Source organism: Pestalotiopsis fici (assembly GCF_000516985.1).
Source record: "Pestalotiopsis fici W106-1 unplaced genomic scaffold PFICI_Scf_1, whole genome shotgun sequence".
Lineage (NCBI taxonomy): Eukaryota > Fungi > Ascomycota > Sordariomycetes > Amphisphaeriales > Sporocadaceae > Pestalotiopsis > Pestalotiopsis fici.
The window spans coordinates 5,544,870-5,567,318 of NW_006917091.1; the positions used below are offsets into that span (position 1 = coordinate 5,544,870).

The 22,449-nt window shown below is 48.0% G+C and overlaps 7 protein-coding genes across 7 annotated transcripts; 5 read left to right on the forward strand and 2 right to left on the reverse strand.

The window, feature by feature from the left end:
• Window positions 1–338: 338 nt before the first annotated feature.
• PFICI_01622 (uncharacterized protein) lies at window positions 339–989 on the forward strand (the record flags this gene model as incomplete). The annotated part of the gene is made up of 1 exon (XM_007830203.1): window positions 339–989. One exon carries the CDS (start codon window positions 339–341, stop codon window positions 987–989), a length of 651 nt encoding a protein of 216 aa, XP_007828394.1.
• A 946-nt stretch (window positions 990–1,935) lies between these two features.
• PFICI_01623 (pectin lyase E) lies at window positions 1,936–3,236 on the forward strand (the record flags this gene model as incomplete). The annotated part of the gene is made up of 3 exons (XM_007830204.1): window positions 1,936–2,517; window positions 2,596–2,764; window positions 2,836–3,236. The coding sequence occupies 3 exons, from the start codon at window positions 1,936–1,938 to the stop codon at window positions 3,234–3,236; spliced, it is 1,152 nt and encodes a 383-aa protein (XP_007828395.1).
• A 1,083-nt stretch (window positions 3,237–4,319) lies between these two features.
• PFICI_01624 (uncharacterized protein) lies at window positions 4,320–6,164 on the forward strand (the record flags this gene model as incomplete). Its single annotated transcript, XM_007830205.1, has 1 exon — window positions 4,320–6,164. One exon carries the CDS (start codon window positions 4,320–4,322, stop codon window positions 6,162–6,164), a length of 1,845 nt encoding a protein of 614 aa, XP_007828396.1.
• Window positions 6,165–6,351: 187 nt separating this feature from the next.
• On the reverse strand, window positions 6,352–8,511 carry PFICI_01625 (uncharacterized protein; the record flags this gene model as incomplete). The annotated part of the gene is made up of 1 exon (XM_007830206.1): window positions 6,352–8,511. One exon carries the CDS (start codon window positions 8,509–8,511, stop codon window positions 6,352–6,354), a length of 2,160 nt encoding a protein of 719 aa, XP_007828397.1.
• Window positions 8,512–10,223: 1,712 nt separating this feature from the next.
• On the forward strand, window positions 10,224–11,475 carry PFICI_01626 (uncharacterized protein; the record flags this gene model as incomplete). The annotated part of the gene is made up of 3 exons (XM_007830207.1): window positions 10,224–10,838; window positions 10,892–11,308; window positions 11,359–11,475. 3 exons carry the CDS (start codon window positions 10,224–10,226, stop codon window positions 11,473–11,475), a joined length of 1,149 nt encoding a protein of 382 aa, XP_007828398.1.
• A 2,796-nt stretch (window positions 11,476–14,271) lies between these two features.
• On the forward strand, window positions 14,272–15,532 carry PFICI_01627 (uncharacterized protein; the record flags this gene model as incomplete). The annotated part of the gene is made up of 3 exons (XM_007830208.1): window positions 14,272–14,465; window positions 14,545–15,353; window positions 15,411–15,532. 3 exons carry the CDS (start codon window positions 14,272–14,274, stop codon window positions 15,530–15,532), a joined length of 1,125 nt encoding a protein of 374 aa, XP_007828399.1.
• Window positions 15,533–20,177: 4,645 nt separating this feature from the next.
• On the reverse strand, window positions 20,178–21,452 carry PFICI_01628 (uncharacterized protein; the record flags this gene model as incomplete). The annotated part of the gene is made up of 4 exons (XM_007830209.1): window positions 20,178–20,565; window positions 20,626–20,918; window positions 20,984–21,196; window positions 21,306–21,452. 4 exons carry the CDS (start codon window positions 21,450–21,452, stop codon window positions 20,178–20,180), a joined length of 1,041 nt encoding a protein of 346 aa, XP_007828400.1.
• Between the last annotated feature and the right edge of the window lie 997 nt (window positions 21,453–22,449).

Here is a 22,449-nt window from a genome sequence, read left to right on the forward strand (position 1 = left end):
ATATAAATAATAGCAAAAAGGGAATTAATTAAAAAATACGATATAATAATTATTTATAAGTTTAAAAACTGCTAATTTCCCGTTTATATAGCCACCTACGGTAATAAAGCCGTAGGCACCCGGCTATAGCCGTTTCTAGACTTTTCCACGATCCTTTATTGACTATGGGCACCAGCAGGCCCCAGCGCCCTCCGCCAACAGTTTTTGATTATATACACATGAGGTTACAATCAGATCCAAGCTACTTGGCTACTACTGGGTCGTTGCTACCAGTGTACCTCATTACAGCAGGCCCGCACCAGCACCTGACATTGCAGAAAGGACGAGGGACTGAGATCATGGTCTATATTCTTGAAAACCGAACCATTGATTTCAAGGCAGAGGATCTCTGTCACGAAGGTATTACCGCCTGGACACAGCTTCTGGAATTCAAAAGCCTCGAATGCCATGACATGCGAGAGAATACGAAAAGAATACTCACTTTCCTCCTCGGTGAAGGGATTCTATTGCCGCTCTTAAAAGCCGGAGCGGACCCAAATGTCAAGATCTACTGCCCAAGCTCTCCTCCCATGACTTACTACAGGATTCACAGACCAATGGCTGTGGTATACATTGAACTATGCTTTGAGTTCCTGGATCAGCCTTTGGTCAAGCAGCAGCTCTATCTTGACGTGTTGGAAGAATTTCTTCGATTGAGTACAATTAGTACAGTCAAGGCCGTTTGTGTCGACTTTCGCGCGACTAGATCTGGAAATGCCGGAGTCTCACCACGGCACTTGCCCTTCCTTTCAAGAGTCAATGACCTCTTGTCACTCCATCTGGATAAATTTGGGGCCCCTGGACCCAAGTTGCTGCAGGATAAATGGCCTCAACAAGCTGTCCCTGCAAATCCACATACATCTATCAATTCAATCAAAGGTGAGAAGAAGCGGAAGAAGAGGGAGAATGAATCTGATGATGTTCGATGCGAAGGAACGAGGAAGAGATAGATGCATATTGCATTGAAAATCATGCATTCTATATGTCCAGGACATTTTTCGTCGAGTTTTCAAGATGGCCAGCCACCCCTCCCAGGGTAGTCCTTGGCTTTCATATTTCACAGGCTGATTCATCTTGAATGTATGGAGTCCAATTGGTGTTTATGTAATCGACAAGATTGCCATCACCACTTTGAATAACCTTGCTCACATGGCACACATTTATGACAGAGTGGTGCAAAAACAACTTATTTTTTCCAATAGTTGAGACTTTATCACATGAAACGTTGACAGTGTCACGGTTTGGGTAATGGCTGCGAATATCCAATGCCGAGTTGAAGTCGATTATATGGGGCGAACATGGCCAGCATTATTGAACACATGTTTTTACTATCTATTGTTGTGTCTTCAGCTGTGTACGACTGCCGACCACGATTGTGCTACTGGTTGATTCCAATATTGGAGATCGGAGGCAGGTCTCCGAATTGAATATAGATTTTTTTCGGGAGCTGACTAGTCCTCGAACTTGTTATGGTAACCTACTCGCCTCATGATCTCCAAAAAGGACTCGCGACAGTTGCGCTTTATTGGAGGATATTCTTACCTTTGCAGGGATAGGTCCAAGGTTGTTCTTCCTTGACGTCTAACATTTATCCACCCTGTCATGATGATACTCGCACCTTTATACTACGGATGCAGCTTTTAACGCGTCAAAAGAAAAAAAAAAGTGTAAGTCTCGAGGCTACAATTAATCCATAACTTATCATAATTATGCGCTCCAATCATTTGACCTAGGTTGGATGGTCATATTTCGTACTAGAATACGAAAATGTCTTCAAAGAAAGACAAAGCAGGGAATCTCTGTAATATAATAACAGGAGACCGAACATCAGCTTGCGAATGTGGAATACAGTTGACTTAATTCAACGTTCAATAATACTTTTTTCAATCACTCGCAATGAAGTCAGCACAAGTATTTCTGACTTTGGCTGCAGCTCTGCTGCAACCATTCGTGGCAGCCGGCACAGTGAAGCGCCAAATCTCGTCCGTTGTATCCGGCACTCCGCCGGGCTTTGCAGCATCCGTCACCGGGGGAGGCAACGCCACTCCAGTATATCCAACCACGATTGACGCGCTCAAATCCTACCTGACATCCTCGGAGCCTCAAGTCATTGTCATTTCGGGGGCCTTTAACTTTATCGGTTCAGAAGGAACTACCACCTACGAGGCATGCAACATCTATGATTGCACGCCCGAGAACGGTGGACAAGCATTGCTCAACACCCTGGGTGGATGCGGTTCCACTGCGACTTACTCGGTGGCCGTGGACACGGCCTCAAACGGCATCAATGTCCAGTCGGATAAGACTCTGGTTGGTAAGAATGGTGCCACTTTGGAGGGCAAGGGACTGCGCTTTGTAAACGTTGAAAACATCATTATTCAGAACGTTGCCATCACCAATCTGAACCCCAAATATGTCTGGGGTGGAGATGCCATTACGCTTTCGGGGACCAAGAACATCTGGATTGATCATGTTACGGTAAGCTCTCGTTCTGTTTTTACATGCAATATGAATGATGAGTGAATGATGAGACAATAATCTCATATTGTTTGGCAGACCTCGTTGCTTGGACGTCAGCATTACAGCTTCGGGCCAGACTCCAACCAAGGCATTGCCATTTCCAACAGCTTCATCAGCGGCGAGACAACGCAATCTGCCACGTGTGATGGGCGCTCCTACTGGGGTCTTGAGTTGGTCGGATCAGATGATACGATTACTTTCTTGAGTACGTCCCTCCTTTTTAACATCATATTAGAATCAATAGGTTGAGGCTAACGTGGGTCTTTTGCTCGATAGGGAACCGCGTGGATTGGACCTCTGGCCGTGGTCCTGCACTATCCGGCACCACACTATTTCATGCCATCAATAGCATATTCTCCAACACGGGCGACCATCTCATCGAGGGTGGTCTAGACAATGGCATGGGTTTGTACGAGGGCAATTATTTCTGGGCGGTCCCGACTCCCGTTGCTTCGGGCTGGGGTGGCCATTTGTTCACCGTCCCATCAGGCACAGAAGCGAATTGCGCGCAGTATCTGGGTCGAAACTGCGCCGTCAACAATGTTTCAAACTCGGGCGCTTTCTCCTATACCGATACTTCCTTTCTGAGTCGATTCTCTGGCAGCAGCATTCCTGCAGTTGTGGCAGCGTCCGAGATTATGAGCGCTGTTGTCGGAACAGCAGGCAATACGCTATAGCCAGTGTGCAGGTCATGTACCTAGCATGTTGCAATTAGGAGCAAATATGTTGTTTTATGCGGCCTGGGGTTGCTGTCTCTCTCCACAATTTAGCGAAGGTCGCAATAACCATCAAGGGCTTCTGCCCTGCATGTCCCCTAATCTTCCTAGAAATCAAGGTTCCGTAAATTTTCACATCAACGTCTGTCCCCTGTGCATGGTTGCCTTGCTCTAGGCGTCGTCCAAGATGCGACCGTTGTAGCCTGAAGAACAATTACTGGCAAACAAAGTGGACCGACTGAATGTGCTTTTGTATGAGAAATTACAGGTAGGGTTTGCGCCCAAGGCATCCCACATGGTACCTAGCTTGGCACTGCAACGTGCTAAAATAAACATCCTGGCAGACCCAACAACACTGGTCTGTAGCCGAGAATCTAGCCCTACGCTAAATCCTTCAGACCTGCCCCTGTACACTAAAATAAGCAGAGTCATGGAACCCAGAGCCTCATGTTCTCTCAGCTACCTGCATCCTTCGTATAACAGGTCGCAAATGATGACAATTGGGTGATTTGAGACTCGAAGATCGTCGAGTTCTACTGGACAGCACCGGGGGACTTGATCCTACCGCCTGTTCATTCGCTACTCCTCCTCGGGGTTGATGTATATTAATCCTGATATATTTTATCAGCATGCTTTACATAAGGCAACCTCTTGATGCAAAAATCATGAGAGCGAATTTTCGGCCCCCAAAACTTTGGTTGTCTTTTGGATCATTGAGTACATGTATACCCTATGCTGGCCATTGCGACATAGTTTTCTCTTCTTGTTGATGATATTTCCTGAACGGCTCCAGTTGCAACAACATACGCAATGCCAAATTCATACGAGCTTTTAGACGATCCGAGACGACTGTCGCCGCCCTTGTCACACAGCAATCCTCGCGACACTAAATATCAGGCACAGCACTCGCATTTACCCATTGGGGATTCCAATTCTGCCCTTCACCAGACGTCCTTTGAACACCATGGATTTAGACATGTGTATGCAGTTTGGAAAAGGGAAATCGTGGCTTATATACTGGTGCTAGCACTACCACTAATCATGATGGCCACTCTATACCCGCATGCTGGACAGCCGTTACCGCAGTGGCCATTAAAAATCACCATCAACACTCTTCTCTCGATATACAATGTTGTCTTCAAGACCTTGCTTGCGTTTGTGGTTGCGTCGTGTATTGGTCAGCTGCAGTGGACGTGGTTTTCCTCGCGCCGATCTCTGCACGATGTCGTCCTTTACAACCAGGCGGCCCAAGGCGCATGGGGCTCGGCGCGCTTGCTTTTGAGCCATCACATTGAGAATCCACTGGCCGCGTTGGGATGCATCATACTAATCCTGTCCGTTGCCCTCGATCCCTTTACGCAGCAGCTTGCCCGGCCCAAGGACTGCGAAGTCATTGAGCCAAGCCAGGCTAGACTGCCTCGCGCCAATGTCTTTTCCGATACTAGCGAGGATGACACTTTTGGCCAGGATATCGACGACACGATGAAGCGAGGTATTCTGGGGTCCAACAATGGTCTGTGGGTCAATTGCCCGACCGGGAACTGCACCTTTTCCGAGACCTTTGGGACAGTGGGCTATTGCAGTTACTGCGAGGACTCTTCGGATCAGCTCACCTTCAATACCTCGTGCTCGGCCACAGATGGACTTGTCAGCAATGAAACAGCTAGCGAAATCATTCCAGCGACTCCCGATGATTGCCCGACCAATACGACATTCAACCTGATATCCAGTCTCCCAGAGGAATGGTATCTCGAGTCATATTATCGTAACCCACCAGGCCCGGTGTCGCTCAACGTGACATACTCGCTGGGTGCAGATTGGTTCTATGGGCGTAACGGAGTCGAGGTCGCGGCAATGGATATCATGTATAATGACACGGAAAACACGCATCCCGAACAAATGATGGTGCAAGTAATTGCTGGCAAGACGACATCCTCGGACGAACACCGCGACTTGGCTACTGGAAAGAAGAAGACCGACTGTAGCAGTATTAATCCCCCCGACAACTGGCGATGTGGGCAGACTGGGGCCGCGACTTGCTCCTTGTCGCCATGTGTGCGCTTGTACAATGCGACCGTCAGCAATGGCCAATTGACGGAGCGCCTCGTGGATCAATCGGGTAGTGTGTTCTGGGGATCAACAGATGGCAACTCTGGGCTCGCTATATTGGATACAGAATGTGTCACGAATCAAGAGAAAACCGATTTGCAAAACCAGGGAGTCGTTTTCAACTCGACGGGACGATGGCTTCCCTTGAATGCCAGGCCCGAGTGGACTTCATTGTCAGACAGTTTCACTACGGCCATGAACTTGACCGAGAGATTATTCCACCGCCAGTGTCTGTATTACATGGGGACGGGATTTGTCAAGAGTATGGCGCCTTTTGTGATTGGTTCCTACTTTACTGGAACCCTGGCCGGCGTCGGCGGCAAAGGCGGCGGCATCGACTCCTTTGCCATCTCGCAGTTCAAGGGAGACTACATCATTGACGGTCTGTACAATTCGGGACGGGTCGACATGGCAAGTATCGAAGGTGCCATGGCCAACATATCGGAATCACTAACGCAATACCTGCGCACGCACGGCGACGGTAACTACTCGGCGGATGCCCTCGGCCAGGTCAGGCACTACGCCACGTGCATCGAAGTACAGTGGGAATGGCTCGCTCTGCCTGGTCTCTTGGCGCTTCTTACCCTGGTGCTCCTCTTGTTTGTCATCATTACCGCAGACGTCAGCAGGCAGCCCATCTGGAAGGGGTCACCTCTAGTGTGGATTCTACGGGGATATAATGAGGAGAGGGTGGATGGAGGGCGATGGAATAATGAAACGGTCAACACACTTGTAGAAATGGAGGATAGATCAAAAAAGACGATAGTATCCATCACATAGGTTGAAGATTACGGCTATATTTGAATAAACTACACGTCCCGAAGATAGGTGCCGACGTCTGTCCTGACTGACTCTGGTGTTCGATTGGAAACGTGGTCTTAGTCCCCACAACTGATTCTATCCTTTTTCTCTTTCTCATTTGCATTTTCTTTGGCTTGGATAATCATTGCGCATTGAGTTACCAGGTTCAAACGAGTGTAATCATAATTGACTTGTGGATCGATTCATTCCAAGCGTCAACATGAATCTGTCCAACAGACACACGCTGCGCCAAACCATCTTCCCACCGCACCAGCATGATATTGATAGCCCAGTCATTTTTGTAGCAATAATGACGTGTGTCAAAGATCTCCTCGTAGTACTCTCTGTCAGACGGGTATTCGGGGGGCAGACGGTGTTTGTAGTCTTGGATGGTCGCCGCAGTGACTTGGGCTTGGGTACTTCGAGATAGCATGACCAAGTCATGACGGTGGGAGTTGTTGTGCAGCTTCATCTCTGAATCAATGTCATACTTATGGATTGTTCCGCAGTGCTGACCAGCAATATCATAAATCCAGATCGAGCCGGCTACTGTTCGGCGGTAAAACGGGGACAAGCCACCACCCGCTTCTCCATTCCTCCACACAGCGCTTTGCTGCAGGCGGGGTTCTGAGATGGCGTACGCCTCAAGGGATATGGTCTTGGCTTCAAAACATATTGAGTACGGCGGCATCATCTGTTCAATACTTATAAGGCTGCCCATTTCAGTGTCTTGGTCAGGACCCTGGATTCTCCGAATTTGGCGTATCCCGCTTGAGTCGCGAATCCAAAAGCTTCCGACTTCCGTCTTCACAGTGACGTCCTGTCCTGCAAAAGAATCCAGACGCCATGGGTCCCACCAGATTTGATTTTTCCAAGCTGTCCAACACCAAGTGGGTAATGTGCAACTTGACTCTCTCCTTTCATCAGACGACCACCTGGCTCTGGATTTTTGGAGCTGCGGTTTCCAAAGCAATGCGAAGTCGAAGAGCGATTCCGGCAGAGCACACGCGAACTTCCAGTCAAGCATGTGCGTCAGAGAAGACAGGATGCCAGAAAAAGCATTGAGTGCATCACTAGGGAAGGTCAGATATCTGTGGCAATACGACTTAGTAAGCGATCGATAGAGTCTGAATTGTGCGCTTGGATCATCTCCGGTTTCTTGGCCAAAAGTGTGAGCCATCCAGCCCCCTTCTAGAGTAGGCGAATCGATTTCGTGGTTGTCCGGATGATCCTCCGATTGGTAACTGGTGCGACATTGCCAAAATACTTGGTGCTCTGCAAAATACAAACAACGCCGAGATAAGATGCCTTCCTGGAAGGTCCAGGCCCGAGAATTCCAAGAAGAGTCCTGTACAACATCAGAAAGATGCGGCAGTCTTTGAACGAGGTACGAGTCATTAATCTCTACAGGCGTTTGGACGAGGTTACGCGGGTGCGTGATCCCTGGAAGTGCTGATTCGGCGTGTTTTGGTGTCAGGGTTACCAAGGTTACGCATGCATTGCTATAGATCTGGTCCATGCGTGAAATATAAACACGCTTTGAGTCGTCGTCATCCTGAATGATGCAAAGTGCATCAACCCAGAGATATCTCTCACCGACAGCTTTGGTAAGGCAGATGGCATCACTGATTGCGCGCGGCATCTCGTCCCTCAACTCTTGCAGCGACCCGTCCTGTCGAAGATCGTTGATGTTTGCCTTTGTGCATCTCAAACTCTTGGTCCAACCCCACACGTAGCTCAGAGCCATGTACCGAGATTCCCATGCAGATTCTACCAGTTTCATGCCTAAAACATCGACCAATAATAATCTCAAGCCTGGGAGCTCCGTGGGGTGAGGCTTTGGTGGGTTACACTTCGAACCATGAGATAAAGCACACTGGCGCATCCAGTCTCGAATGAGAGCAATATCAGCCATCTCCCCTAGAAGTCGAGCATGGTGTGATTTGCCGGCCTTACCGGCCGTGTGTGCAAGTGCTTGTATTTGGAACAGGGGAACGATCTCTGCAACGGTTGTAGTGTAGCCCGATATGCCTTCTGGGTATGTGTCGGTGGTTGAATCAAACCAAAGCTGGAGGCCGCGCTTATTCGATTGTTCGTGATATCTGCCTAAGTAACAAACTTCGACAGGGTATACATCAGTCTTCCAAAAGGTCCTGGCGTGGACATTGAATGCTTTGATCGCGAGGCAGCAAAGAGGGCATTGAGTTCTCTTGGCAATGTCCTGGAAACGCCCCAGTCTGACGGTGCTGTGGTGTTCGTCAGTGTAGAGGTAGTCCTCAAGTTTGATATATTGGCATATATCGCAAAACTTTGAAGGAATTTCCATTTCAATTAGATTCTGATATGAGTGAGAGTGTTGCATATCTGAACAATGAAAAAAAAAAAAAAAAAAAAAAAAAAAAGAACTACTGGATCGCAATGTGTGGTTGGAAGATTGAGTACCTACCCCGTTGTGCCGTGAGGGGCAAAAGTCTCCCACATTTCTGTGCCGCAGGCTGCGGGGCCTCTGTGGTAAATCGGTGCTTCTCCTCAGCGATTTCCATCTGACGCGACCGTGACATTTCTGGTATTCTTGCATTGTAGATATCTTCCACTTGATCAAACAATCACACAGGGTCATATCTTGAGTCTCTTTAATATGCTTGACTTGATTTCACAAAAGACCCATCTACGAGTTTTTGGCGTCGAGGTGCTGCTAAAAACCAGCAGATTCGAAGGTCATGCTTTAGGTAACCGCGCAAAATGTTTATTCCTCATGACAATCTTTCATGAATCAATAGATTTGGCTCAAAGGCAAGGAACAAACATGAGACCTCAACGTTCTGAAAACCACAATCACGACCATTCGATCATCGCCTCGAGGTGTTATATCTATAGAGAGCCCTTCGGCGCTACACGATGGTGTGGGGCTGGTCTATTGGCAGGTGTTGCACCGCGTGAACGCCTGGACACATTTATCCAGAACGCGATCCGTGACGTCTCATGACCAGTAGTCGTTACTATGATAGCTTTGACGTGTTTGAACTACATAGACATGAGACTCCCTTTGCCCGATATCAACCTATTCCAGCCTCGGTTACAATGTCTGAAGCGCATCATTGGTCCGTGTCGCGATCGATCTCGGTGCGGCCGCAGATCATGAACGGAGACATGGCTCCGGTACTTAATCCCGGTAGGGCTGCATCGCTTTCGCCTAGGTTAGAACACTCATAGCTTGTGGCAATAAGCGAATCAATTTGTGGCAATGTCAAGCTCCAGCATACAAAACATAAGGCTACCGCGGAATTGTTGATGATGCAAAGACCGCAGAGTAGCACTTGCGCAAGGCTTTTAAGCTTATAGAGAGCGGCTGTATGCTGCAGAAATGAGAGATTGGACGGCGCTATAGTCGTTGGGGTTAGATCCATGGCAGTGATCTATGGATTCTATACCGTTAGTAAAACAGTGGATTGTAAAGCCAACGATTTCACCAATTCCAGGCCCCAACCGTCTGCCCCACACGGCGATAAACGAGCAGAACAGAGCAGTTTTGATTCTGGTCAATTTCAAGTAGTACCTTGGTAAAATGGTTTCTTTGGAAATAGGCTGACGCTAAATGTCAATGCCATTTGTTCTAGGTCGAGAAAAGTCGAATCCAAGCAGAGGCATTTGACCCCAACTTGGCCCTTGCTCCACTAACTAGTTGGCTGGCAGATCAATGACAATAAACCCCTGCATTACCCAAATGGTACTTGTCGCAGTGATGAGCTAGGCTATGTTGTAGTTGCTACAGATTACATGAGCAGACAAGGCTACGACGGTTGTATGGACTTGATGGTCAGCCTCAAAATACTTCTTACTTAACATTCTTCTAGTCTTTTTTTTTTTTTTGGTCTTTTCTTTCCGCTTCTCCCTGTCATTCTTTTCACCATTCATTCTTTTTCTGTCCAAAGCATTGATTTGCTTCTGACAAGCATTCTTTTCTAGTCACTCCTTCAGATATTTCAACTTTTACGTCGCATTTTCTTTTTCCTTTTCCTCCTCATATCAGTTACCACGATGCGCATCTTTGCATTTGTTTCCGGCCTCTTTTCACTCGTGGCCTTGATCGCGGCCCTGCTGTGTCTTCTGGCTGGCCAGAGACTGGGTTTCATGGAGGATGCCGACATTCTCACCATAACGGTTTCTGCTGCCGGCAAGGCTCAACTGCTCAATGGCACAACTAGTGGTGAGACCAGCGTCGTCGGGTCTCAACTCGAAGGGCTGACGGCCCAGACTGGCGTCAACGACTGGTTTGCCTTGCACGTCATGAACTACTGCAAAGGCTCCAACGCCAACTCGACTTCTGCGGCCAGCGAGTCGTGCTCAGACACGGTTCCCTTTTTTTCATTTGATACGATTTCAATCATCGATTCCGAGTTGCAGCAAGGTGTCAACCTTTCTACCCGCGGAGTAGACGTGGGCATGAGTATTTCCGCTTCGGGGTGGCCGTCGGAGATTTCCGACATCTCTGGCAAGGTGATGACGGCGTACAAGGTCATGTTCTTCATGCTTTGTATGGGAATTGCTGCTTCCGGTGTCGAAGCGATTGCCAGCTTGTTGGTCATGGCAATGGACGCTAGGCCTTATGGTCATGGGGCCCTGGTTTCCCTCATCAACCTTGTATTGAGTTTGGTAAGTCCCATTCCCATCTTATAGGACTGGATTTTGAAGCTCATGTGTGACAGATTGCTTTTCTCGGACTTGGACTAGCCTCGGCTATCATCACGGGCACAATGTTTACCTTTGTGAATACCATTAATTCACAAGGTAGTGATATTGGTCTGAGTGCAACAAAAGGAATGAAGTTCCTGTGCATGACCTGGTTGGCGACCATTTTGATGTGTCTAGCAGCTCTCGCCTGGGTTCTTGACTTCTTTGCCGAACGAAGAAATAAAAGAAGACTTGGAGATTATGCCGCCAGAACTACGGAGTTGGAAAGCTACAAAGATCGAGAGAGGGCATTAAAGATGGAAGAGAGGCTCATGAAAAAGAGGATGGCCCTGGATCGCAAGATTTCCGAGGCCCAGCGTTACAAGAACCATGAAGGAGAAATGGGCGTATCTTTGAAGCCTCTCCCAGTCGAGACCTCTAGCAGTGTTGCCGTGAGTACTACTTCGAACTTGTTCATTTCCAATTCCTAACATTTCTCCAGGCTCGAGAAGTCGGCGACAATGTACATGCACCTACCTCTAAAAAGTCGCTCGAAGATATTGATAGGCCTGAACCGTTGCATAACCGGCCTCGAGTCGTGCAAGTAGAGTTCGTGTAGATTCTAGATCTTTATGCTTTTATTCGAATGAAATTCCAATTTAGTACCGTCATATTCCGTGTTAGATTCGATAAGTGGTATTCCATGGTTGTCTGAATGGACTTGAGCCCAAGTCTACCGCACGCTCATTTTACCAGCTACACATCAAGAACAGCGCTGTCACAGCAGAGAACACCACTTTGAGCCCCAGCCTCGAGACATCCCTCCTCACGGCAGTAGTGGTCCAACTCCGCCTCAGTGTGCCCCCCGAGGCCGATGTTCCAGCCCCCGACGTTGAAACACCGTTGCTTCCGCCCTTGTACTCGACCGCAAAGTTGTAGGAGAGACCGCTGGGTGTACACTGCGTGTTCTCGGCGCATTGGACCACGACGCTCCACTGGCCGGCCGCGCATCGTTGCCACGATGTTCCCATGCAGTACCATTGTCCTTCTTCCGAACAAGAAGTGCCAGCCTGCATATCTCTCGGGTTTATGATGGAGACGGCTTTCAAAAGATCTTGGTGGCGTGATACGTCACTTGTCGGTGTAGCGCATATCATGATCGTACACATGAGAACCATGAATGTCAGGCTCATACCAAAATTGCACATTTTCCCAGTCGCTTGACCCATGATAGCTGTGAGGCTCAATCAGAGTGAATATGATAAATCGATCAATATGATTTGAGTGGCGGTCAGGAGCCAGGACAGGAGTCGGAGTCAAAAGAAAGATGAGAAAGCTGGTGGTGCGACTAATATAGGCGCGGTCTGCTTGCTAGCCCAACAAACTAGCATGATTAAATCAGTCACCGCATATCCTGACATGACCCTTTCCAATTGATAATGACATCATTCCAAGCAAGCTCTGACATGATTCCTGTCACTTTCATTTGGGCTTTTAGACGCAGTCGCGGAGGATCTGGTTTTGATGGGCAGCATTGCTGCCCAGTTAGCGGGGGTGCATACTTACACGAGGCGCATGTGTGCTGTGGCCATTGGCGCGCAGTTGCAGGCCAGGATTGAGTCGGGCATCCAAAGATGACCGTACATCTAGCGCCGTCGGATGAAGGAAACTCCCAAAAGCAAGTTAAGTTGTGTTATTATTTCTTTCTGTACGATTGACACCATCTACTATCGTAGCTCTTCCCTGCGGGCCGTTGTTCAATCATCTGGGTTGAGTATGATGGTGTTGAATAATCCAATATTCGAGCGATTTGATACAGGTCTGTACCAGAAAGAAATTGTGCAGCGTAGCTTTATGGCAATGTCGGCAATGTCTTGATAGAGATGATGACCATCAGGAGAAGTATTGCCATGTATCATACTATAGAATTGTGCAAGTTATTCAGCTTCGTGTATTTGGGAGATCGTGGGTCGGAAAAGAGAAGACGAGTATGAAAAATATTCAGGGATAAAAGACACATAAATCAAAAAGAGGAAATAAACATAGAATGAGATCGCTTCCGCTACTATATGTTGCGCAGAGCGCAGGCAGGGTGCAGTGCTAGCTTTTAGTGTCCTGATACGCTCATATCACTAGGTTACCAATGTGCTTGATATGCGGTGATGCTGTTCAATTCAGTATTTGTGTCAGACTTCACCATGGTCTGTTCAGTATCTCCCATGTTAGATATCTAAGTGAAATGATCGCTTCAAATACGTTCATCGGCTCATCAAAGAAAGTGATCAACTTACATCCGTCGTGGTAACCTTAGACCTTCAAAATGTTTGCAGTGGTGTGATTGTGGATGATGTGGTTTTTACAGTATAAGTAAGTGCTCTTAGATTTAAGTAAATGGCAGCAGTGTCACGAAAAGAGACCGAGATATGGAAGCTTGCAAACGTGAAAGCAGATTCCATAGCAGTATCGGTGTACTTGGTGGGTCATTGCAGAAGAATGCGATTAGAAGCAGTGCCTGAGTTTGGATGAGTTTTGCGGTGTATTTGGAGTGCGATCCGTCCGTGTAAGGACTACAGTCACTGCCTTTTAATTTGTGCCTGGATAAGCAACAAGCGGCCGCTCCGTCCCTAGCGTCCTCAATGTGAGGTACGTAGGATGCTAGCATCCGTCGCACGGTGTCGTTGCGGTTCTCGTGGTGCCAAGTTTCTCATGTTCGTCAACGCTGATCACTTCATTTGGCTCTCTCTCCTCGATCTCTAGATTTGAGGTTTTCTATTTGACTGTCTACCAAGCCAAAACTCCACCATAAGGTCATCGGAAAGTTGAGCATAACGCGCGATATGTTCCCGGAAATTCCGAGTGCCAAGACTTGCGATAAGTGGAGAAAGATATATTTAATCTAGATGAGCTGCCTTGTAGGGTTGGTACCTGGATATCCGTTCTGCTCTCGGCACACGACCCGAAAGGATGCAACGTCGATTCAGACTTGATAGCACGTGGCAGAAATATTCCCTGTGAGCGTCCATACTCTGTAGTATAATCAAACAAATCGGCAGTGTGGAACATGAGGTGATCCAGAAAGCGGGTCGTGGACACTCTAATGGATACGTCTTTGATTTCATATCGTGAAGATGTGGAGAGTTTAGGGCCGTCTCTAGCTACTGCTTATCTTTTTCTTTTCGTTCTAGGTATCACAAGCACTCAATAAGGAGTTTTCGGCAAGCAATGATTGGTACCCACGTGCAAAAGCCAAAAGGTCCAATAGTGATGGTCTTGGAGGCATGGCCAGGCATATGTGCATATAACCCCCGTGCCTCCACCGCCAAAAGCCTGGAGAATGTCAAGATACAGGTGTAAAGGTTTCTTCAGGCGACGTTCGATTGTACTATTTCGATTACTTGCTTTTCATGATACAGTCATGAAGTCAATCGTCCCCATTTTCTGTGTCATCGCCCCGAGTCTTCTCGGAACAGCGTCTGCGTCCACAAATAGCACATTAGATGCACTTGTCCTGGCTTCCACGGACAACATACAGGCAATTTTAACAGAGAGGTCCTCTTGGAATGTGTCGAAAACTTGTACAGCCGAGAATGTGGCCGTGCGAAAAGAATGGTTCGTCTTTCACTCCCAAGTCGATATACCTTTCTACAGTCGAGAGTCGAGTAGATTAACGAGACTTATCCATTTGCAGGTCAACCTTAACCTCCTTGGAGAAACTGGACTACATCGATGCCGTCAAATGCCTTATGAATACCAAGCCCATCACTCCTCTATCTGCAGCACCAGGGGTTCGTAGCCGCTTTGATGACTTTGGCGCTCTACACGTAAATAAGACATCCATAATCCACTGGACAAGCTACTTTTTTACGTGGCATCGGTATTATACCTGGCTTTATGAAAGCGCCCTCCGTGATGAATGTGGCTATAATGGGACACAGCCATACTGGGACTGGTCCAGTACCGACACTATTGCTAAGCACCCATTATTCGACGGGACTGCCACCTCCATATCCGGCAACGGCGCCCCGGCGAACCATACGTCCATCATCTACCTCCCTACTCCGGATATCATTAACTCAACGCTGCCATCGGGCTCGGGTGGTGGCTGCCTTACGTCAGGACCCTTTGCCAACTTTACCGTCACCCTTGGTCCTCACGGCGCCCCGCTTAACGACGGTCTGCAGCTCAATGAGCGCTGCCTTACGCGGGATTTTCGCGACTGGTACCTCCAAGAGTATCTGTCGTACGATAATGTTACAACAGCCATAGTCCAGCCTGACCTGCAGAGCTATAGCAACGTCATGGGGTCCACGTACGGCGGCTTACACGACGGCGGCCATCAGAGCATCGGAGGCCTACAGGACGACTTGTGGGCCAGCTCTCAGGATCCGTATTTCTTCTTTCACCACGCCCAGATTGATCGTATCTGGAGCCTCTGGCAGGGCCTCGGCCAGGATATCAGGACTAAGCAGGTCTCCGATACTATAACGATCAGAAATTGTGAGTTCCTGGTTGGATCATCAAAAGGAAAACGCGTGCTGATTTTATTTCGTGCAGTGCCTCCATCTGCCAATGGCACTTTAGAAACCGTTGTCGATATGGGCTTCTTGGCTGAGGCAAAGACGATTGGTGAATTGAGCTCTACCATTGACGGACCTTTCTGTTATGTATACGCTTAGACAAAGGAGAGTGTTGTTTCCATGGAAAAATGACGGATCAATTATACCTATAATACACTAGATACATATAAAAGAGAAATTCCGTCCGATTGGTAGACTGTCAAGCTGGCGGCTGAAACATGATCAACTGGAGAGTGTCAAATGGGAACTCTCTATGCCACCGCATTCGAGAAGCCAGCGGCGGCAGGGATTCCGTGCGGCTCTGGCGGCTGCGCTCGAGCGTTCCTCCTTCTCCAATCTAGTGAGTCTATGCATTACTCTTCATGACGTTGACCCACGCAATGAGAATGCCGAGTGTCAGAGCTTTGTCGGGGGTACGGCGGTCGATGACTTGGGCACCGCTGTCCAGAGGATATGTAACACTCCAGTCCTGACGACGTTGAGTTGTTCAACAGACGTTTCTGTCATGACCCACTCAAACATCAACGCCTCGGAGTTTAAACAAACAACAAAAGCGGTCTTACATTGTCTTTTCCAATCTGTCGCGGGGGTGGGGTGAGCTGCCATACGGGAGTTTAGGCTGCCAGCATGGGGTACATAGATAGGTATCTAGGTAGGTATCTAGGTCGCCGAACACTTGCTGTAATTTAGTGGCCTTCGTGTCAGAAGCTAGGGCAGACAAAAGTCATCGCTTTCCGATTCCGAACCTGCATGTTGAAATCACCTTGGACCTGTCAATTAACACGAAGACCGCTATACTTTTTGTTCCAAGCACGTGAAAACTAGCCGAAGCATGGAAAGTCAGAGAAAGAAGAGCGGTATAATCATATATTGTATAGCTAGTACGAGCCTTAACACCTAGGTATAATGCTAGCAGATTATGAGTGATTGGAGAGCGCGTTTAGTCAATGCGCTGTGTCGCAATTGGGGCACCAAGAATCTTCTTTCACGCAGTGCTCACTGGGACTCGGGGTGTTAGGTGCTAGGCACCACACTAGGTACTAGTACCTAATTTCCCCCGCAGCCACAGTAGCTTTCCGCCTTTCTTCATCACTTTTTGCTACACTTGCCACCCATAGATTGATGATCATCAGAGCCTGATAATCCACAGTCTCGTGGCCGTAGCTAATTGACAATCATCTTCCACCATAAACCTTCTTCTTCGTCGTTTCCCGTGAAGTACCGGTACTAAACCGCAAGGCCCGTCGACCATCAACGCGGTGTCGACGGGTAGCGGAATCAAGGCTACCTAGAGCGCTGTGACTGGTTACGATATCCAGCTGTATCAATCCAACGCCTACGACCTTGACGATTCCAATTCTTGCATCGGAGGGTCGGAGAATTGGGTCTTAGCGGAGACATTAGTGGCCTAACGCCGGGTCACCATTATTTTAGTGTCTGTGATCACTTGGACGTCTATGGGAGGAGGATTCCCCGGTGTTGGGCCTACAATCTTGATGTAACCAATCAGGGAAATGATTCGAAGATTACCTCTATTACACTTGATTGAAGAACGATAAGAAACTAAGCAATACGTATATTGCCCTTGATAATTGTATCTCCGAGCCGCACTTTGCGCGGGACGCCGCCGCCGATGCCGATGCCGACTATCAGCCCAAATCGGACGGCTGGAAAAGTTTGAGGTGCTCTTTATTACCCGAAATCGGGCGAGAAGGACAGCTTAATAGTGAACTGAATTAAATTAATTCAAAGTTCTCTATTTGCAATACTCCATCAGCTACTAACTTCATTGCTTCACCATCCATAAGCCCATGGATATACGAATCACCAATTAGACGATACAAAACCCGCGGGTTATCCTGACCATCAGTTTGGTGGACAGCTCGAAGAATGAACGGCGCTCTACCACCAGCAAGAACGCATAAACGATCGCCAACTTCAATACCAAGGGGCGCCAATCCCATGTACCCCGAGCGAGAAAGGAAAAACTTTCGCTTCACTATCGCATTGGATACGTGCTCGGTAAACTGTGCCACTTTCTTAACGAAAGCGCGATCTTGGCATCTGAATGTTCCCCCCCTGAGGAGTTCCATGTACCTAAGCAATAATGAGCGGTCAGTGTTGCTTATGTATTGAGTACCCAAATTAACCGTAATTCTTAAGCTATATCGTGGAGTATGGGACGGGAAGTTGAGACAAGTAAAAAATAGTCCTTTGAGAAATACATACCAGAATACGAGATGTGCACTTCGTTCTCCTGCACCAGCTCGCCTGATGACACTGGCTTCACTTTTTTCAGGCGCAGTACGAATGTGTATGTCCAGACATAGGGATCGCCAGAAAGCCTCAGAAACTGTGTCTCCCCCAATGTATGCCTTCCCTGGGTCTGTCTCTATCCCTGCCATTTCGCGCCAATGCCGGACGGCATCTACTATGGATGAATGAGGTGTATTAATGAACGAATCGCTGATTGATTCAATAGTGTCGCAATATACTCCAGCGAGGTGCAGTTTACCAGCTGGGTCACAGTTCGTGGACTTATAAAGCAATGTGCCACAAGCATTATAGTGATCTAAGAAAGAAGCCCTATATCTGCATGGGTTGATATCGTATACGCTTCCTATTGTCCAGTCTGGCACCCAAGATGGCATCTCTGCTACTGGGTAAGCTTCGTTGGTGTGACTCAATATGTGACTGAGTATGTCTAGATTGCTATCGTTGTGAATAATGTCTCGTGTGGCTAGTTCATATGCCCTAGCCACTGTCAAGCTATAGTCGATGGATGATTCTTTGATGCCATGAGAAATCCCAAGGAGGCCGTAGACCTTATCAAGGGGATTCGTCGACTCCCTGTGTCGAAACAACCAAGCGGCCTTGGTGAAACTTGCATGACCATTTCTCAACTCGGACTGATGCAGTTGCAAGGTGGCGTCTGCCGCGATTGTCATATCAGGGACTACGGCTAACGGACTACTCGGTGTAATCAAGTCCTGACAGCACCGGTTCGTGATAACGTGCTCTCGGAAACTTGCAGCCATCTCACTGAAAACATGGCCGGATAAACGTGTCGTTCCACGACAGTATGTCAGTTGATTTGCCAGGACGGCCTCTTGGACTGTCCATAGTCGGTTCCACCAAGGATGGTTCATGAACCTCGCAAACAGCACGTAAAGTTGATTATCGATATCTGGAATATCAATCCAGTGCCGTCGTCGATTTCTGCTCAAACTTTCAATCAACTTGATGATGGATTTGTCTTCACTTTCAAGCGGGCCAAGCCAGACGACAACCTGGGACGCACTCGAATATACGCGTTGCATCAGCTGCACCTGAGAACATCGCTCATTTAAGTCTTCTTGGTTGATACAGACCGCATCAACCCACAATATGAGTTCACTCCTATCATTTCTCAGATGGCGAAGGGCCGATTCCAAGTTTTTTGTGACGGCTTTGACCTGCCCATCAATAATGATGCTTTGACAATCGTTTTCGCTTCCCCATACGTACGAGAGTGCAAATGAAGCATCTGAAGGTTGTCTTGGAAGTTCGAGAGCGAGCGGCAGACTACTTGCATAGCGGAGCCTAGATATTATGAGGTCTATCATTCTGACATGACGTAGTAGTACCCACCGCAGATCACCTGCTCTGATATATCAGATAGCTCTTCAGCGCTTTTCTTTTTGTAGCTCTATAGGGCAACTTAATCTCCTTTCGTTACGTTTACGATTACTATAATTCCCTTCCTATTGGCTTAGCTGAGACAAGCCAATGATGAATGCACATTCAAAGACCTGATTCCAAGAGCTCACACCTTAGAGCATCCTATGGGCCCTGCTGGACGTCGGCCCAGTTCGCTCACGAATCAACCAGATAGTAGTATTGCCCAGAATGGCTGTAGATCCCGCGCAGTTGGGAAGTAATACCTGGTTTCACTCTGAAACTGGTTGTCATTCACAGAAATGATAGTTTGAAATCCAAAACGACAGCTACCTACCATCCTTGTCGTACAATATTGGTTTCTCACCTGAGCCAATATGAATGAGAACAAGTGATCTTAAATGCCACGAAAGAAGATCGAGTTGATTCAATAGATTTACAAAAGAGAGTGCTGAAGGACTACCTAGTATACCCGAGCAGGTGATCTGCGGTGGGTACTACTACGTTACTGTCATATAAACCCTAAGTTATTCCGGAATAAATAATCTAGTTAGCCTACATGATATCACAACCAATAGCCTCCGAAACCCAGCATTCTCGTCTCATTCTGCTGTTTCTTCATCATCGGGATCCAGGTCAACAAGGACCTCATTCTTCGAATAAGCACCCGATATATGGTCTACTACACTAACAAATTCAGTGGTTTGGTACATATGAAAAGACAGTCCAGCGACCTGCTGAAAAGTGTCTGAGAGCTCACGTATGCTCCCTCATGTTAGCAAATTTTACGTTTCTCAAGTTGTTTAAGGCAAAGCGGACGGGATGCCGAGTTTTCTAAAACTTATGGTCGTACATGCTTAATATAATGAATAATAAATTATATATACCTGGGTAGGCACCGAGACGTTGGTATAAATCACGAGCAATCAGTATTCTGCTGTCATCAGGCGCAATACGAAGGAGTTTCTTGGAGACCGGATGCTATTGATGTCATTCAATCATGATGAAGCTTTTATCCATTCAAATATACTCTATTGAGCAATCTAGCGCAGGTCCTTGCAAGGTTGCCGTTCAACAGCATTACTTTCTAGACAAGATCCGTGGCCGAGATCTCCTTTCTCACCACAATGGCATCGAGATCGTCCAGTCTCGAGAACTTGCCCTCGGACGTGATGCTCACCATGGTGTAGTGACCTGGCAGGTCTGGCCGGTATGCCCTCGGTATGCTATTGTTCCTCTCCTTGTGATACTCGAGACTGCCGCTCTTGGCCGAGGCGTCCATGGGATGCGAAGAGGCCTGTCCGGTCCGGATCTTGCGGAACAGCGGTTTCAAGGTGGCGAGGCACGAGGCCGAGAGTCCGGCGCCAATCTCCACGGTGCTCCAGATGCCGAGATCGGTGAACTCGTACAGGTAGTCTGGGCTGATGAGGAAGGCTGGAGCGTATGGAATTCGTACAATGGAGGCGATGGATGCTCTGAGGAAAGTACGTCAGTCAGAAGTGCAAAATCGAGCTGCAGAATTATATAGTACTAACATTGATCCGATAGCCAAGACGACATAGGTCGTGATCTTGAGTTTTCTCTCCATCTTCAGATTCCACAGGACCGTCGCTGGCACAATGGCCAAGATCCAGTCCACGAGGACGTTGAGGAATGCCGCGATATACGTCGGTATGGTCCCCAGCAGCTTGTTATTGCAGTGTGTCTTGTCTGTCGGTTCGACGCCGTAGCGCAGCCATTCGTGCTCAATCGGATGGCACGAGTTGATATTGAGGATAGCATAGAAGAGGCTGTAGACACCAATAACACCCATGATGATCCACAATGTCTATTTTCGTTGCGTAAGAAACACTGACAATCTAGACAAGAGGGCATGAATGGGGATAAACTTACAATATTATGCCACCGCTGCCTTGTACACACGCGGGTCAGGAAAATGCCGACAACCAATTTTGTCATTCCCGACACCAGGATATAGAACGTAATGGCGATCCAGCGCCACATGATGGCCATTGGCCTTTGCTCGAGCGGCACATCGACGACATGGGAACAGAGGCCGTACGAAATAGAAACCAAGGCGCAAGTGGTGAAGGCAATGTAGAACAACTGATGAAAGGATTCCCGAGTCAGCGCATCTGCTTCGATAACACGAACAAGATTCACACGCAAGTCTCCCGACATCAAGATTTACTAAAGAAAGAAAGATAAATCTTACATATGTCGCCACTGCCAGCCAATCCTCGACTGCAAACTTGCGCACAATAAACGCCCTAGTATATACGCGCGCCGCGATACTGATGGTGCAGGCAACTAAAAAGGCGATCAAGACGCCCTGGAACTGCGGCGCTCGCGTATCTCCCATGGTGGCGATGACGACGATGATTTTCTTGTGCTTTCTTTTTCTCTTCCAGCAAGCAGAGATCCTTGATTATTGAAGTTCGAAGATCTTCGCCGAGACTAGATATTCTCGTTCATGGCACACACGTATACACACACACACACACACAATATGAATGTGGCGAGGAGGAGTTGAATTACGACAGTAAAAAAGAGAAAACGATACACATATGGCGCGAAACCGAATCGTCTCATGATTTCGGACATTTTTTTGGTATTTAATATCGAACGTCTATCTGTATACAGACAAGACCCTCGTCCGGAATGGGGTGGGTGGGTTGGACTTCCCAGACAAGACTTATGCACTCTCCGCGGGGGGTGGACGCAACTCGGGCGCGCGGGTTTAATGCAAGACTCTAGAGCACGGAAGGTCAGAGAGCTAAGGTCATGGGGGGGTGGGTATCGACCGTAGCATCTCTTGGTTCGCGGCGGAGAACTCGAAAGCCAAGCGAGCCCAGTCATGGAATGATATGAAGAGAAATATGTCTGGCGTTTTTCGGTGGTGGTTGTCCCCATTGGAGGTGTAGGTGTGTCGTTTTTGCTGTGTACATAGTGTATTGGTAATGACTCTTGCTCCCGCCCAGAATGAGGTCGGACGGCCGGCGCTTGGGCTATCGGGGCTGGGCCTTTCGACAGGGTGCTTGGGCCGACGACTATACAATTGCGGCAAGTCGGCCGATGCGAGATTGGGTTAAAATTATGGAAACTTGGAGCTGGACTTGGTCGGCCAGCCTCTATCTACCCACACATATTCATCTTAAAGACTGCTGTGTGCAAGTCCACCACCTCTTCTTTTGCTCTCTTGTCCTTTGAACATCAGATGAGACTTCTCCGATATCCGTTCCCACCCCCCGCAAAAAATTGCTTCCCGTCGGACCCCTTGTTAGTATTGCCCAGGTTCTCTCACCCTTGTGCACATCTTTTTACCCCCCACCCAGCATTGTATGCAAGGCATAGATATT